The sequence below is a fragment of the Drosophila mauritiana genome, chromosome 3L (genome assembly GCF_004382145.1).
Source record: "Drosophila mauritiana strain mau12 chromosome 3L, ASM438214v1, whole genome shotgun sequence".
NCBI lineage: Eukaryota > Metazoa > Arthropoda > Insecta > Diptera > Drosophilidae > Drosophila > Drosophila mauritiana.
The window spans coordinates 9738625-9756646 of record NC_046669.1 but is presented as its reverse complement, the minus strand read 5'-3'; the positions used below and the strand labels follow the sequence as shown (position 1 = coordinate 9756646).

The window sequence follows — 18022 nt, the reverse complement described above, 5'->3', positions numbered from 1 at the left end:
TTTTCTGAATTTAATGCTGATTTTAGAGCGGAAAAAGGACGAAAGACGGCGGAGAGCGAAATCGAGTTGATTAATACGGCGTGTGATGAATATGCATCGGCCACCAAAAAGCCGAAAGGGAAATGCGAACCAGCTCCCCCAGCTGGCCATCTAATGATGTGGAAAATTCGCTTGGCTCTTTATTTTTTCGTATATTTTTTTTGTGCAGATACCAGATACTTTTACTACTTATCGATATGCAGTTTTTGTGTTCCACAGTCGTCCGCTCAGCCAGACAATAGCACTTCGGGAAGCTAATGCCCAAAAGTGGGTGCTTTGCCATTCTGTAGTTTGTACTCCATATTAGGTTTGAATATGGTTTTGTTTGATCGTGTGGATGTGAGTGGATGTGGCCAGGATGCTGCGGTTGCTTTGTTACTCAATTGCATCTGGCCGCAATTAGCAATTCTGGCCAACACTTGCCGGTCATTCAATAACAACATGCGGTCAGCAACCAAACTCGAGGCTCTGGCCCAATTGAAACCAGTTTAAAGTTATTCAATTTTTAATTGACTTAATTAGTGGCAGTGCAATTTCTTTGTTTATGCAGCAGCAACAAAAAATGAGGGCAAATGACAAACAGAAATACAGAAAGAGAATATTTTTGGAGTAAAGTCTGTTTAAGAGTGTAATACTAGAAAAATTCCTTTAAGAATATTGATCTGGTCAAAATTGCTAGATGTATATAAATGTTAGCTTACCTTAAGCTGCCTGTAGCTCACTGCTATTTCGGAGAGTTTTCTGGGTTTTGTTCTGTTCACTTAAAGACTTGCATTAAAGAAATATCCTTCTTATCCCTTAAAGTTCTCGACAAAACACTAGAGCACACTTTTCAGCGCAAGCGGAATAAACTATTGCAGCTGAAAAATGTTCAAAGCTGAAAACTGCAAAGCAAACAGAAATAAAAAATCGGGAGAATTTGTAAGAAAAAGCTGGAAAGCGGGAAAAACATGGCTAAAATTGGCACGAGACGTAAAGCTCATATGAGCTGGGAGAATTGAAGGCCCCTTTGAAGCGGTCTTAATGCCTTGCTGTTTGTTGCCCTTGTTTCAATTAACTGAAATTGAAAACGACAATCGTAAACATTAACAGCAATGGGATTCCCCGCTGAGCAACAGGAACAACAATCGCAAATGCAAATCGCTTTGGTGCAGCAGAGAAAACCGAGTTGACGGCCAGAAGTCAAGAAGAAGCATTTTCCACATTTCCACATTTTCCACACGCAGGCGAAAAGAAAACAGGTTAAGAAAACGGCAAAAATGCTTGCCGGCATCGTAAATGAAAAAAGCAAACAAACGTAAAATTTTATTTGTGCGCAATTTTCTATAAATTTTCATCGATTGCCATTGGGATATTGGCGACATTTGCGTTTGGCATTTTGCTGCGTCCTTCAAGAACGTTTATATATATATGTATATGTATTTGTGTGATCCTGGTGGCTCCTTCGGCTGCCATAACTTCAGCTGCACTTGGAATTATGTTTTGCCAGCGCTGCCATCCCACACGAAATTGAAAAAGTCCATATACTATATGTAATACAAGTTTCCAATCAACACCGAATGAAGTTTCCATAATGGCAAATAAATAATGTTCTCCGCCCCACGCAGGAAAAGTAAACGGAAGCGGAAACGGAAAGCCGGTAAGCAGCCATTGCTGGCATCAAATTAATGTCTCAGCACGCCGCAAAAATGGCCGACGTGGCGAAATTTATGACACCGAAAGACAACTCTAAAGTGTCCAAGTATCCAAGTGGCCAAGTGGTCGGAGGACCCATTCCGCTGCGGTGTGACAATAAAACGGAGTCAAATGGCCATAAAAACGAGGGCTGCCAGTGACGGACCCAAATCCAAAAACCAAACCACAACGAAACGGGCCATACATAAGCATATAAAAGCGAAATAATAAATAAGACCGTAAATTCCTCGAAGGGAGAGCGGAAAAGGGTTTTTCAATCATAAACAGACAAAGTGCGAGCCATTCAATAAGCCAACATCTCCAATCAATTGGCCGCAGGCAAAATGTGAAAACTTTCAGTTGCAGTTCGGAAATCAAACGATCGGGATGTCGGAAAATTTCGAGGACTTGACAAATTAATAGGAAATTAAAACGAGCAACTGACACGCATCTTCCATGTCTGGGCTGCCAAAAAGCAAATTGACACGTTTTCATTTCATTTGCTGGCGCATTGGAGATGCCGAAAATAAACGCCGGCCTGGTAAAGTTTTCCCTAACAAGCCTATAAAGTTTGCTCGCCTTTCCGACCAAGTAACATTCTTCCTCTTCGTCTTCCTGCTCTTAGTTCTTAAATTTCCCAGGCTGGGCAGTCCGGAAAAGCTGATCAAAAATTAAAGAAACCGAAGGGCAAGGCACTGCAGATTGAGTACTGCGGCACAAAGCGCATTAAATTTAATTAGCTCACATAAATCCCGCTTCGGATTCGAACGAGGTTTTTGGCTTTGGAATTCTGCACAGGGCACTCTGGGAATCACTCGAGTTGACATTTTTAATGCAAACGGGGAGGGGGAGGGAAGTGGAAAATGTTCCCTGGCTTTCCCTCTTCTATATGCCATTTTCCTGGGCTTTCATGACTTATGCAAGTTTTGACGACAGGTGCACGCGTTTGCAACTCAGGCAGTTTGTGTATGTATGTGCCTTCGTGTTAAATCAACTGTCGCTTCCTCTCGGCAAAGTTTGTCCTGCGAGGACAGGACATTCAGGAGCAGAGCCAGTGGAATTCAAGTTATGATAGCTGCATGCGTTTCAACAATTTACTTAACAGCTAACTCTGTTGAAAGTGCCACAGAAGGGAAAATAAATCGGGGGCGCGTGCGAGTGTGCGGCAAATGGAGCAAGAAGTTGGAATCAAGTCTTCTGAAAAATAAGTCGGAGTAAGTAATAGGGAAATTATCATAGCAGGTACGCATAAATAGTTCATATTATATTTGAATATTTTTTAATTCGCTCTTCTGGACAAACTTGCATACTAACGCATGGCAGTATCAACAATATTCTTTTTAACCAGTTTTATATTGAACTTTAAGCCCGGCTTGCGGATTGTATCGCTTTCGTTGGACGCCTGCAACTGTTGCTAATTAAATTCTACTTTTCCCGGATTATTAACGCAACCGATGATGGTTGGTTGCATCTTTCTTGTTTGTTGGGGAGTGTCATTTATGACATGCAATTAACGCCATTTAAAACCTGTGAGCGCTAATTAAGTGCGTCATGTATTTATACATTTTGCATGAGTGACTTGTACATTATTTATGGCTGATTTTTCACCATTTTTGTTTACCAGTTGTGCTTGCGGTCGAATGGATCGATTCAATCAGCTCCGATTGAGCGCCTTTGGAAGGAAGTCTTTCCTCCTTGAAAGGGTTTGCTGCGCCGGGACACGAAACAATTCACTTCCGTTTTGTTCAGCAAAGTTCCGTTGCCAAGCCCTCTGCCACGCCCCCAATGCCAACAGCCCCGCCCCGCAAACCCCGCTTGCGGAAGTACTGATAATGTCTGCCACCCGGCCATTGACAACCGCTGAAAATGCACCCTGCCTCAAAACTGCTTGCTGTAATAGTACACGGCAAACAATCTCGAAATCTTTATAAAAATATGTTATTTAGTTAAGTGCTTAAAATACTTAAGTTGGAATTTAATTAAAATGTTATGCAAATAGTTTATTATTATTTTCGTTTTGCTCTTTGAAATATATCAAAAATTAATTTTCCTATAAATCCATTCTTAAGCATATTTATCCAAACACTTGTTTGTTTATTTTCGCTGTGTAGCTGCAACAGCTCCGTGTCTTCTCACCGTTATTTGACTTAACTGACAGCGGAAACGGCGCTTCCAGTGGGGTTTTCCACCTGCTCGCTTTTCCTTTTCCTCTTGCCCCGCGCCGTGCTCCGTGTATTTCTGTGCTGTTTACAAAATAAGCGAAAGCTGTGCCAATAAGCCTCAACGTCGCCTGCACTTAATTTATTTGCAACAAAAGGGTGAGAAAACTTTTACGCAAGTGCAACTTTGCCTTACGTGCTTTTATTTTTTGCAACCCATACCCGCTCACTTCTTTTGCCCCATTTGTCTCGCTTTTTCCTTCTATTTTCTTTTTTTTGGTTGCATCCACATCAGTGGGCTTGTTTTCCACACAGTCACATACATATACATATGTATATATCCTGGCTTACAACGCGAATTTGGTGACCGCAAACACGAGAACAGGATGTGAGGTGAACGATGTCAGGCGAGGATGTGCCACGAATTCTCGGCAGGATCTGGCAGATTTTTACGCGTTATAGCCGCAAAATGAAGGCATTTGCATATCAGCGGCTCCATCGGAGCGGCACACTTGAAAAACATGAATGATTTTCGAATTGTCCCCACCTGTTGTGAATACCCGAATTTTTTGGCAACCTTTGCGTTAGATAGATTCCCGTAGGCCATGTGTGCCGCCCAACCATTTTGAAGAAGGAAATGTAATCAAATGAAATATGTCACCAACACACTCGCACTCATACTTTCGATTTCAAATGCAGACAAACGCTCAAAGAGACTGGCAAAAAACTGGTCTAATTTTGCATAGAAATCACCAGCAACAAATAATCAAATGCAAATATGTATTCAGGAATCAATTTGAGTGCAATCAGTGTGGGGCCAAGTGATATTTTGCTGACAACAAAAATAGACGGATGTGATTACCCAGAGCAAGCTTAACATGTTGTATAGTTTTTTCAGTCATATAATCTTTATAAAGTCCTAAGAGAATAAATAAATATAAGGTATAAAATAGAACAGATATTTTTTTGAATTTTGTTAATATATAATACCAAGAACACCATAATAATTATCTGTACATATTGAATTTCTACAATTTTGTTCTCTGGTAAGAGTTCCTTCATCTGGTGGCTAACCTGATTGTCTAAATAATTGATGTGGCCTAGTTAGGTTAAGAAATCTCCACCCCAAAAGCCAATCAATTTCGATCTCACAACATTTATCTGACCGACTTGTCACTGACTTCTGCTGGCGCATCGGATGCTCAGTGGGGCAGTTTGAAATTAGCACCTAAAATGTCCTTAAGTGAATTGAATGAAACTGATTTATGGTCGCACTCAATGCAAATGTGCGGACCCCGAAGGGCTATCTATTCGTCTCTGGGCCAGTATCTCCATCCGACCATCTATCTAGCCAGTTAGTTGTTTGTTTATGCAGCCTGCAAATACACACATTCTGTAGTTCGTGGAGGTAGCGGGTTGGTCGAAGGAGTCTGCTTAAGCAGGCGTGTGAAATCCGACCATTAGCAGTGCCATATATTCTCCGCCCAGCTATGATATAACTTCCATTCCCGCACATCTGTGTGTGTGCGTGTGTGATGTTGTGTGTGATAATTGGTGTAAATGCCACATGGCTGAATCGGGGCCAGCAGCACCGACTTGGAATCGGTATAGGAACCGGTACAGGAGTCGGAATCGAAATCGCAGTCTGGTGTTTAATATGCAGCTGCATAACTTATGGCGCTGCCAGCCATTAATTTGACTTGGTTTGTGTGTGTGTGCGAGTGTGTGAGTGTTGGGCGGAATGGTGCAGAAATCGTTGCATAGCCACTGGCGCACGTGCGTGACCCACCTCGCCACATATATATTTTATTTTAATTTGTTCAACAAACGAAAGTTTGCCGCCTTCGTCTTCGGCGTCATCACGATCGCTTCATTTGCTTCATTCAATCTGGCACACGTTCCACTGCTCCCAATATATACACATACATATATTTTCATTCGAAAATATATATTGAGAACGGGACGAAAAATCACAATGGCCGTGTTGGCCAGGCCGAAACAATATGCAAACAATTCTTACCGTTACATGACTGAAATACACAAATATCTTCGGTCCGAAAGAGAGCGACAAACGAACTGACGCACTTATGGTCACGTGCGTTTATAAGTATGTCCAAAATGTATTTCCATCTGCACTTTTAAAAATAATTTGAAAACTGGAGAATTTTATATTCAAAGGGTCAGAGAAGAAACTTAGATCTAAATGTTTTAAAATTTGTACAAATAGACAGAGGTATATTTTGAATCAATGTTTCATTTTGTTCAGAAACCAATTCAATGTGACATATGATTTTTCTCAAAGTATGAAGGATATGTAAAAATGGCAAGCTGACCAGGAGCCAAAAAAAAAAGAGAAGGCTCCAGCAGGCGGTAAAGCAACAAAAACAAAGGAAAGAGCTTTGTGTAGGCGAGAAAAAAATAAAAACGGACCTAAAAAGGTCGTGGTATGGCACATTTCCAATATGCCAATAGATACAAGCCCAACTACAGTGGGCACACGCTAAAAAATATGGCACTCAAATACAATACCTTAGCTGTAACTTTTACGTTACTCACCAGTCTTCACTGCACGTCCTTCATAGAACAATAACAGATTTAATTTTAATAAAATTTGCTTCACTGCCAAAATCTTCGGGGTCAGCAAGCCAGAAAAAAGAAATCCATGAGAATGGCGAAAATTAAAAATAGGAAACTGTTTTGCATTTTAATTAGTTTGTCACTGCGGGCAAGTTTGTCCAGTTTTTTGGCAACAAACGCGTTGGTCCGCTTTTAACCCTTTTTTATTGGTCATGTCTCGGGAGTTGATCGACATTTTTCCTTTTCCCGGTGGAGTAAGAGGGAGTAAGCCCCCAACCGAAAGTTGTCCGTCATCCTGATGATGGTCGTGACACCGATAAGTGGCATGTGTGTGCAGGAGGCCGGGAGTGTGGGTGTTTAGGTGGCTCGTCCTTGTTGGCCTGATTGATGATGTCCTTGGGAAATGGCCAAACAGTATGAAATCCATAAGTTGACAAGACAATTATCTTTCAGCCCGCTGTGTTTCCTTTTGCACATTTGAAAGGGGATTCCGGTATTTCAAGTCAAATTGAGACTTTATCTAGGAGTGGCCACGATTGGCTTCCTTTGAATAAATGAGGATTTAATCAAATTATAGTTATGTTACAAATATTGAGAAGCATAAAATAGAGCCTTGAGTAAATATGATTTCCCCTGGCGAGCTTAATTAAATTGCGACGAAATGCTAATAATACGTATCAAAAAGTTAGCATGGTTTCATATTTACTACAATGAAATAAAGCATTATTTCTGTGCAAGCAACGCATTACTGTCTTGTCACAAAAGGCTTAAGTTTCAAAATTAAACACAATTAATTACATCTTAAAACCCAATCACCTTCTGTGATATTTCCTAAATTCACTTGTTCAGATATTACCTTAAAAATGCCTCATATTTTCACTTAAAGAAACCAAAACGTGCAGTAGTTACTTAAAATTGTTGCAAGCCAGGTGTTGGAAAAGCGCCATCTAGCGATATTTCACGGCAGCAGCGAAGTTCCGTGTTCAACCGTGTAGATGGCCTTAAATACCTTTACAGGTTAAAGATAATTCAATTCAAGATAAATGAGCACATATAAAATACATTTTAATTGTAAGCAGTAATGCCAATTAGAATTTTGTTCTTTTTATTTACGTATACAATTATTGAGAACTGCTTTACGCTTTGTTTCACTTCAATTTATTTCGCATGAGCACAACTACTTGTGGTTCATGTACAGTGCCAAACCAGTAGGCTGTTTCCGAACCGTGTCACTGCATCCGGTGGCAGGCGCAGGAAGTCAGGATGCCAGGATGGCAGGCAGGAAGTCCATGTCCGCTCGAGTCCCGTTCGGTAGTGCTATCGCTGATCCTGCAAGTGGTGGGATTGGAGACTCATGTCGTGTCAACGGCGTCGCCTCCAATTCAAGACGGCGACAAGTGGCTCTCGGGCGGGCATTGAAATCTGCTGGCTGAGAGAGCGGGCGTGGAGCAAGCCTACTTAGCGCTAAGTGCAGTTGATTGCTGCTGAAGACGGGCAAATATGCCATAAGTTCATAGTTCATAGTTCACTGTTCCAGTAGTCATGGTGGAAAGCTCTGGGCCCTAAGCCCTATTTAGAATCGCAAAAGCCCCATCGTTTGTCATGCCCCGTCACGAATATCTCGTATCACGGCTATATCGCTCGGCTGACAACAATAACCACTCGAGAGCCAAACAAAATCGCCTGCTAACCAAACACTTACCGGTTTCTATACCATCAATACAATGGAGGTCAAAATAAAATCAAAGAGAATTGAAAACACTCTTTTGTTCAAAATTTTAAGACTCTTAAAACTGAAAACAAAAAGATACGAAACTAAAAGCATGCAGCTTAAGCCGAAATGTGTATGTGTATGTATGTGTAATTCTGAGCTGATAAATATTTATAGATTTCTAGATTTCTAAATTAAATATTTTTATATATTCTTTTCCTATTCTTCACTAATATGTTGGCCGCTGTTGTTAGTTTTATCTATAAATAACAATTGAGTGTCATAGGTGGGGGAAGAATGTGCTCCACTGACCAAAAAGGATTACTGCGACAGCAAATACTTGCAGAAGCTTAGTATTATATGCGACCTTTGCACCCACTTTTGCGCTGTTTTATTAATGTAAAGCACGAAGAGTGTTTGCAAATATTTGCCCCATCTGTCCATGTCGATTCATAAATTAAGGAAACATTGCATTTATCGCCGTTTCAAGTGTCGCGTTGCATGTAAAATATGCATTTACTGATATCACGCATACGCCGTGTGCTCCATTAGAAGCGGATTGCGCAAAAATGCTTTCATAATATTGGCGATAATTTGAACAAATTATAGTTGCAATTGCAAGTGGCACCCTCTCCCCAGGGAAATGAAGCTGTGCGCACAATTGTTACCGGAATTTATTTCCATTGTCGACCTAGCGAAAACAATTATCGGGGAATGGAGTGCAAATATGCAAACAGAAATATTTTGGTTAAATTCTCGATGGTCCTCAGTCCTTTTTAGTTGCCATTTGTGCCACCTCCCTTCGCAATTTCCAGTCCATACCCCAACATTTCTGCTTTGCTAGCCCACAAAGTCCGCAAAAGTGGCGGGCATTAAATGAGATTGGCCAATAAGTGTGCCAGTGGCATGCTCACACTTTAGTTTTTCCCAGCACCACTCCATTTAGCCTGCCACGCCCACTTCCATGGTGCGCCCCAACTCCCAATGCACCGCAGCATTGTTGAATTTTCGGTTTGGCTGCAAAGTGATTTACGCAATTAAAATAATTTCATTCAAATGGTCTATAATTCAACTGGCATTTCATGCGGTCGCTGTAGCGGCCAGTTTCTGCCCGACCACATCGGCCATGACCACGCCCTCGCGGCCCAAACGCCCCTTGTCACGGAAGGGCCTTCGAAAAATAATGTAAAGTTGGCATTGTATGTGCATCGGAATCCTGGGTAATCTGGACTTAGATACAAAGTTTCCAATTGTTTATAAACAGGCACGTATAATGAGATGCAAACGTTTTAATTTCAATGATCCTCATTTTGAATTTCTTTAACATTTTTGTTTAATCAGTTGTTTGAATTTCCTTTGATTTTTTTTTTAAATTTAACATAAATAAATTTCTACACTTTAATCTCTGACCTCTAATACTCTATATTTATTAAATATTAAATGTCTAATCATGTTCACAAATAAAGTCGCTCCTGCTAACAACTTCTTGCGTAGACATACCGCAGGGAAAGTACACATTTTCTGAAAAGCGTAAATACGAGTTTTACAAATAATTATATAAAGCCTTATATAAGCAAATAGATTAAATTTCGAACGAAAAGTAGAGAAAAAAAAAGAAAGAAAGACAAGAAAAGAGTCATAGGAATTTACGCTTTCGTTTTACTTTTTCTGTGCTGATTTCCCAGAAACTCTTCAAAAATAACCCCAACACATGCGCAAAAAGTTATTCTATTTCCTGGCTGATATTCCCTAGTAATAAATACCCTGTTTCATGGCCATTCAGCGTGCAACTGTCATTTGAGGAATTCATGCGGATTACATGGTACAGTATGTTGATGGCATCCAAATTTTCAGTCAAATTAGCGTGCGAGTGCCGGCAAGGAATGCGGTCAAATGCGTTTGGGTGCGCCGCTGAATGTTTTGTCAAATGAAAACGTGAATGTGAAAGCAAAAATCTGAGGTCTGCGGCGCCGTGAAGCCTGTTTAAAACTGAGTTCGCAGGACCCCATGCTGTTCTCGAATCAATATCAGGCCAAATCCGGCTCCTGTTCCTGTTCCTGTGGCTCTGGTGGTGGCTGTACCAAGGGCAACAAATGTTCCTAATGCCTGCCATTAGGCAGAATCTATCAGGCCAAATTACATGCCCATGTCCTGCATAGAAGGCTGTACGGATTTGGGGACTCAGCCCCGTTCTACGTATCCTAAATCCAAAATCCAGCCAACAACAGCTTGGCACTGCGGTTGCTTAGGCAACCACAAATTTGCATAAGCAGCGCACATCAATTTGGACTCAAGTGAGCGTATAAATATTTTTATGCCAACGCAGAATCGCAAAATGGTCTTTGAATCAGGCCCCAACTGTGGGGTCTCATTGCATTTGGCCGGACTACCAAATCCGGCATAAGGAATCCGGATCATGGACTGCGAGTATTTGAATTGCCTGCGGTCAAAGGACGGCCACCTTATAGCATTATTGTAATTATTTTGCATTCGAACGCAGATATGAATGCGAATAAGCCGGGATTTGCGGTGCAATTTAATAGAATTATAGCTGCACTTCTGCGTTTCGCAGCTGCCCATCGAGAAGTAGTTAATTAATGAGCCTGCCCCAAAATACACCTACATTTCGCATTCGAAAGGGTTTCAGCTGCGATTGTTTGCCAGTGCTTTACGGATTAAAAAATTACATAATTTTTAATGAGAAAATATTTAATCAAAACGATTTTAATCTGGGATAAGGTGTATAATGGATATTAGATATCGCTTACTTTGGCGTCTAAATAGGTGTTTGAATAAGTGAATACAACACAATTGAAATCTAAAGTTTGCAACTAATTTTTTACGAACAAAACATTTTATGTAAAAGGGATCATTTTAAGCCCTATACAAACCGGCAACAATATATCCAAAGCTCCTTGATGAATAACTGAGTACCATGGCTACGTAAGCAAACACATACTTTTTGAATAACTCGGGCGTGAGCTCTATTTGTTTTCTCTCGCGTGAATTGAGCTGAAAGTAATTAGTAAAGGAAGAATGTCCTGTGTTATTGTAACATAACAGCAGGACAACAAATGTAGATTGTTTTGCGTAGCCGCACATACTTACTTGGTACCACTCCCCCACCATAAGGACACCCATGTCCTTTTCGCATCATCCTACTCCTTTTTGCCAGGAGCAATCTGTTCGGTGTGCATAAGCTGCGTACTTGGGCTGTCCATGGCTCTTCTATGGCCGCTCCCTTTCCTTGTTTTAAGCCTTTTCGATTTATTTGCTGACCCAGTTTTCAACGCCTGCCATCCCGCCGTCCTTCGATCCTGCCGTCCTTCCATCCTGCCATCCTGGCCGAAGCTGTCTATAATCCAGCGATTACATGTGACACACGCATACGTTGCAGCTTATTTTTCATTTCTTCGAATGTCGCCGAAGGATGCAGGCAGCTGTTTGGGTTCCCTTGTAGTTTGCATAAATAATTGAGCAGCAGTGCCTTTAACACTGCTAAGCCCCCCGAATGAAAACGCCACGTATGGGTTAATTTTTAAATAAAAAATTTTAATCGTATCGCACTCCGTTTTGTAATTCACTTTTTTTGTTGTTGTTTGTTCATGTCATTTGTTGTTTTACAATTCTGTGGCGACAATCATGGCGCAAAAACCAAACAACAAACTTAGTGTTTTCGCTTATTTTCCGGCCGTGTTGTTTGGCTTTTGTTATCGTTGCTATTTGTTTATTATTGTAATGCTCTGCTATGTTTCTTTATGATGTCATATTTTTATAATGCTTTCACTAGTTTGCCATTTAGTTGTAGGTTCCAACAGTTAAAAGTAGTTCGTTACACAGTTCGATTGCTTTATTACAACTATTTAACTATGTCGTTAGTCCACACATAGCACGTAAATTTACTTGACTAATGCATAATTCTAGAGCTTCTCTAATTAACTTTAATATACAGGAATTACTTAGCTGATGGCCTACGAATATATATATATATATATATGTACTTATGTCAATTTATTTACTGCGCTTTAAAGTTTGATGACGAATGCTTGTGGGCTTATGGCATTAGCATTCCGTTGATTTGGAATTTCAAATTGGCTGGCATATGTTCGCACTCACACTTAAACCGAAGTACGCATATTCATATGTTTTGTGGGGTGACTGCTTATAGTTTTGATTGGTTGCATTAACAATTAGGAGATTAGCTGCAGTCAGAAACACAAGTAACTCGAACCTGGCATTTAAAATGCAAATGATTCGAGGCAAGAGTAAATCAATATAATTTTCATGGTTTCCAATTGCTTAAACGTGCTAGAAAACAATCGGATGGAAATTGGAGATCAAATTTATGTTCAATTTGAAACTGTGTGGTGGGAACTAACATTATCGTTTATGGCACAATTTGCCGAAAGCTTATGACTAACATTATTTTTACAGCTTAACGAAAATTAATAAAATTAGCTTTGCCGCAGCAAACCGAATGGCATTGCATAATTCGGAATTATGTTTCATTATAATTGTGTTCAAACACAAGATGGGGAAAATCACATCACATTTTAATTGGCCGAGCATTCTCAATGATTTTGAATGGGTTATCGTTCGATTTCAACGGCGAATGTTAGTTAATTTGCGGGTCGGCGAAATGGAATTGTTGTTTTATAATTATAACAACTATGAGCTATAGTATTTGCTGTGTGTCAACAGAATCGTGTAACGTGAAATCAGACCTATTCGAATTTTTTACATTTTAATTATTAATTAAATCAATTTATTGGGTGGAGTTGGATTACTTTATAATTATTTTTGTATTTACTGTACACTTTTACCATTTGTTGTAATTAAAGTTGCGCCGTTGGTGGTCATTTAACACGACAGCATAGTTTTTAATTAAGATGGCAAAACTAATGGCAAGTCATTATTAAACTAATGGTTTAAACTGCATGTGACACTTGAATAACATCATAACGTTTAAAGTTGGTCAAATTTAAAGAAATTGTTAGATAAACATTGCGTAGCATTTATTAATCATTTCGAAGTGAGGCGGCTTGGTTTACCGTCAATTATAAAAATGTGTCATTAATATCACTGCAATGAAATATTAAATAAATTGTATTTGAGTGGCTGAATTAAACAGAAAATCAAATTTACATTTTGTTTGGCGGAAAATTGCGCGGTGCAAATATTTGCATGATATGGCAATCAATTTAAATGTTTTATGACTCACTGCTGCACTCATTTTGTTTCTATTTGGCTTGTCTACGTTTTTATATAATTATTTAATATTTGAGGCCGGCACTTGCACTGTACACTGCACTTTATTTGATTATTCAATAATTTATTAAAAGAGTCAGTGCCACTGGCCATAGAGATTATTCATTTCTGTTCTGTTTGTAATACACCTTTTTTTTGTTGTGCGTGCCAAACGCTCGGTTATGCCGTAATTCTATTTAAGTTTCTTATTTACACACATCGTATAGTACATTTTGATTTTGTTTAAATATACACATTAAATTGTAATCAATAAGTTTACATAAAATATTATTTATATAAATACATTGCTTTACAACGGCTTGGGCAGTAGAGAAGATTGGGAGACATTTTATTTAGGAATAATCAATAAAACTGGCGAAGTTTTCTTTATAAAATTAAGAAGGTAAGAAATAGATTACATAGATATGGTAAGGCTATAAAGATTATAAACCAATTTCTTCTTACTGTTAAGGGGATATCATTTTGATCGGGAAAACTATACACTAAAAGAAGAAAATCTTCAGAAAATTTGATTGACTTGAAATAAATTTACCCTCTACTGCGTCATTGTTCGGCAATGTGGTTTTTGAGTACAAGTTTAAAACTGGCATACTAAACGGGTGAGTAGCAAACACTCAAAGGATCATTCACACACTCATAGATGCTTCTTGGGCGAACACTCACTCGCACACATTTCATGTGGCTCTTTAAATTACTCTATTTAGTTGGGGCTGGCGTGGCCTTCATTCGATCATCTGTGGCAGGACCTTTTGGTCAGGACACGACCGGCGGTCTGGCGACAACTTTTGACCGCAGGACATCGCTTCCTCGTTGCTGTTGTCGTTGTTGTTGCTGCTGATGCTCTTGCGGCTGTCACACTTTCACTGGATGCACTTTCTCCTGTTGCAGTTGTTGTTGCTGCTGCAGCCGCTGGCAATGGTAATTGCGATGGCAATGGTAATGGCGATGTTAATGACGCTGGCACTGCGGAGCTGCACTGTTGACTACTGTAGCAAAGGACGAGGCCCAGCAGCAGGACGATGGTCAGCCAATTGTACTGACAACCGGATGAGCCAGTTTGCATTGCCTCCGGATGTTCACCTGAAATTATGGCCCGAACTAATTTCAACTTTATTGCATTGTCTTGAGCTTACATGTTAAAGCGGTAAATAAATGCAAGTAAATGTGCGGACATGTGCATGAGTTCAAGTACAAGCTGAATGCATATCCTTGCGACTCCTTGAGTCAGCGTGCCGTAACAGAATTGACCGTCTTTATTTGTTGCGCTCTGTTTGGCCTCGCATAAGTGTAGGTTGTGTGTTTGTTTGTGTATGTTGCCTAAATATTTAATTAATGCTGCAGTGTTTGGTTTTGGGCCAAAGGAGCCGAGGGAAATAGCCAGACATTTGTGATTTCTGCCTGGACAAACTCGGTGTCAGTCGAAGCGTATGAAATATTTAATCATCAAACTGTTGACCGTCGAATAATTAGCAAATTTCACACAGGCATTGTGCCACGCCAATGCCATTAATAGGAATGATTTAGTCAGATGATTTATCTCTCGGGACCAGTACGCTTAATAACCCCCCTCCCATCACTTAAGAAGTAGGCAACACAATGTAACCGTTTAATTGCCAAAATGAAGTGGGCCTGTTAACACATCACATACTTCAATCCGAAAGTGTTTGCACGCGATGCTGGGCAAAGGAGTGCCTACGTAAATAACACAAAACACCTTTAAGGACTCGTATCAATTACACATGTTCAACTGGCCGAGTGTGTTGTCCTGGTAATTGATTGAGTTGAGTTTTTCCAGCCATTAAACTTGCCACTCGAATCGCTGTAGACTGTACGTTGTGAACAATGTGCAAACAAACAGTGCCATGATGTAATACACGGCGTATGCGTTATGTTCGGAAAGGGGTTGCGCTGTCATACACGGCATATGCGTGAAGGGGGGTATACACCCATCAATTTGCTTGTAAACAGCTTGCGAAGGTCGTCGAGGGACTCTCCAATTCGAATTCGGCTGCTGCACAACAAGATGGCCAATAAATTTAGATGATGCCTAGTCGTGGGACGCCCCCGCATACAAACATATCACGCATACGCAATGTGGCCTGCCGCGCGGAGACTGCGGCACAAGACAATGTATGTATTTGTTGACAGCACAGGAATTATTAATAACGTACGTGGCTCACATAATTCATCATCAGAGCCAAGATCCCGACAACCTTTCGCCAGACGCTGCATAACTAAAATAGCCTCGGGCTTTTTTGGGGAAAGGCTGGAAAAACACAAGTCACAAGGCAGCTTAGGCAAACGAAGGCGAATAAAGTGCACTGAAATGGAAGGAGCTGCTATGCTAGTCATAAAAACAAAAACGAGCAGCAGAACCGAACAAAAATGCTAACTGATATATGCAAAATTAGCGCTGATGGATTTTCAGGAAGGAAACCGGTCATGGAAGGATGCAGCTAAGCAACTACCGAGTTCCAACTTCCACACAAAATTCCCGCCCAAGGACGAAGTACGCAGGACGCAGGACTCACGACGAGCTGAGCTGCATGCACGTAGTTTCGAGTGTTTTTACGAGCAGCTTTGCATACTTTGGCAGTATTTTTACATTTTCTTAAACGCGCTTTGTTTGTGCAGTTTATGCCGGATGGCGGCTGACAGCCACTTGCTCTCCGCACTTTGCAAGTGGCGCGGCCTCTTAGAAGCGACATAAAGCTGCGATTTGGTTTTACTAAGCGCCATTCAATTACGCCCACAATTGCCTCCACCAAGCTCCTTAACTTTTCACTTGATGCGATTTCTTTCCACCAGGCGCCCAAAGGGAATTATACAGTTCATTAGCGCGATTGTTTCAGGCCCAATTGAGCCTGTTAATATTAAATAATTTTCATTATCAAGTGCAAACAAGTGCGAATGGGCAGTAATGTTGATTGCCATTAATATTTGTATTTTACATGGCCAATGAGAATTCATTAGAAAACTGCCAGCAAGGCAGGAAATTCAATTAAGTCTAAGATATTTGAAAGTGGCCTAAGCTTTGTCACAAAGCAAGGAAAGTTTTTAATGAAATTGTGTTTTAATTATTTTCATTATGAAAATATATTATTTCTTGTTAGGTAAATTTCATTCACGAGTGACAGTATCTTAAAATATTTGTCAACTATTAATTTAGAATATACTTTCTATTTACACGCACAATTGCCTTTGATACGGGCATCTTTTACAAACTATACTCTAATTAAATTCTGACGCATAACATGACGTTTAGTGTTGTCCAAATTGAAGTTATGCAAATAATTTGGAATAAAAGAGAACTTCATTTTGTTGTTGCATATTTCTGAAAATTTAAACTGAAATGCGATAGCTATCAAAAGCCCTTCTATTTCTCTCTATTTACCTCATCAAAGCGTTTTGTGCCAGCATATGTTGCCTGTTTGCCAACCGAAATGTTTATTCTGCTTCCAGGGAAATTATGGGGCTCAAGTTTTACCAAATATTTTAAGGAAGATGCACTGCTATGTGTGCCAATAGTCGGAAATGGCTTAAATGGCCTTCGTTCGAAGCTGAAACTGTAACTGAAACCGAAACTGAAACGGAGTCGAAGAGCTTGGTCTATTGTTTCACTTTGCGTGCTTTTCAATTATGCATTAAGCTATCGTGGGATATAAAAACGCTTTGCTCCTGCTGCTTGACACTGCGCACATCCGGTTTGGGCATGATAAGCATTTCACGGACTTTATCGCCGGGCATGGGCACGCAAGGAGCTGGAGCAGGAGTACGGTAAAGGACGTAAAAAGGAGCTGCCCGCTGAGGTGGCACTGCATTCCGCGAAGTCGTTCGCTTCGTTTTTTCCACTTTGCTGCAAGTTTATAAATAAAATGTGCATATGTGACACTCGAGCACGCAATTCCGTTGGCAAGGAGTTCGCCCAAAGGGGCGGCACCAGGAACTGGGCGTGCCAGCGAATACCAGAGCGCGAACAAAAACCGGAAGCCATGCATCGGCTACCCCACCCCTCCCCGTTTTCCATTCCTACCGGCTCTTCTGGAAAAACTCCCTGCGAAAACTCGGCTCTATTATTGTTTTTGCCACACGTTGCGGCTGGCTAAAAGTTGCGCTTGTTTTTCACCCAGCGTTGACATTTACGTCGCTGTCATTAATTTTAAGCTGCACGCTTTTTGGGCGGCAGCCTCGAGTTCAAATTACGATTTATCCGGTAACAAAAAAAAAATGAAAAAAAAACTAAGAAACTCCCACCCGCATTTGCATTCACAACTTCGGAATTTACCTAAGCTCCGGCGGGGAAAATTATTTGCAAAATCGAGCACAAACTTTTCAGCGCTCCTGTGACTTTTGTGCATTGCGAGTACACGAATTAAGGTTTTTACGGGTGTCACATATTCATATTTGTTACAAGGTAATATTTTATGCGGATTAAAAGGTTGGTCTAAGGGTGTGAGTTGCTGCTGTTCCACAGAACTCGAGGTTTACAATAATTATACTTCTTTTTAGTTTCTTACTCATAACAAATGCCTAAACAAATATTAAAATAAGCCCATCCATTTATTCAGTAAAGCAGAATTCCAAGTCCCATTTC

The 18022-nt window shown here is 40.4% G+C and overlaps 1 protein-coding gene across 9 annotated transcripts in view; it reads right to left on the bottom strand.

The window, feature by feature from the left end:
* LOC117141844 (kin of IRRE-like protein 2) overlaps positions 1 to 18022 on the bottom strand; it is a 223601-nt gene that overhangs the window by 120735 nt on the left and 84844 nt on the right. The window contains exon 7 of one of the 9 annotated variants that reach the window (XM_033305511.1): positions 11725 to 14526. The exons of 7 other annotated variants lie outside the window; for them this stretch is intronic. In XM_033305511.1, coding sequence (XP_033161402.1) covers positions 14159 to 14526 — 368 coding nt within the window. In that variant the 3' untranslated portion in view covers positions 11725 to 14158. Of the gene's footprint in view, positions 1 to 11724; positions 14527 to 18022 lie in introns of those variants that run through there. One more of the 9 variants, XM_033305512.1, reaches the window with a different exon arrangement.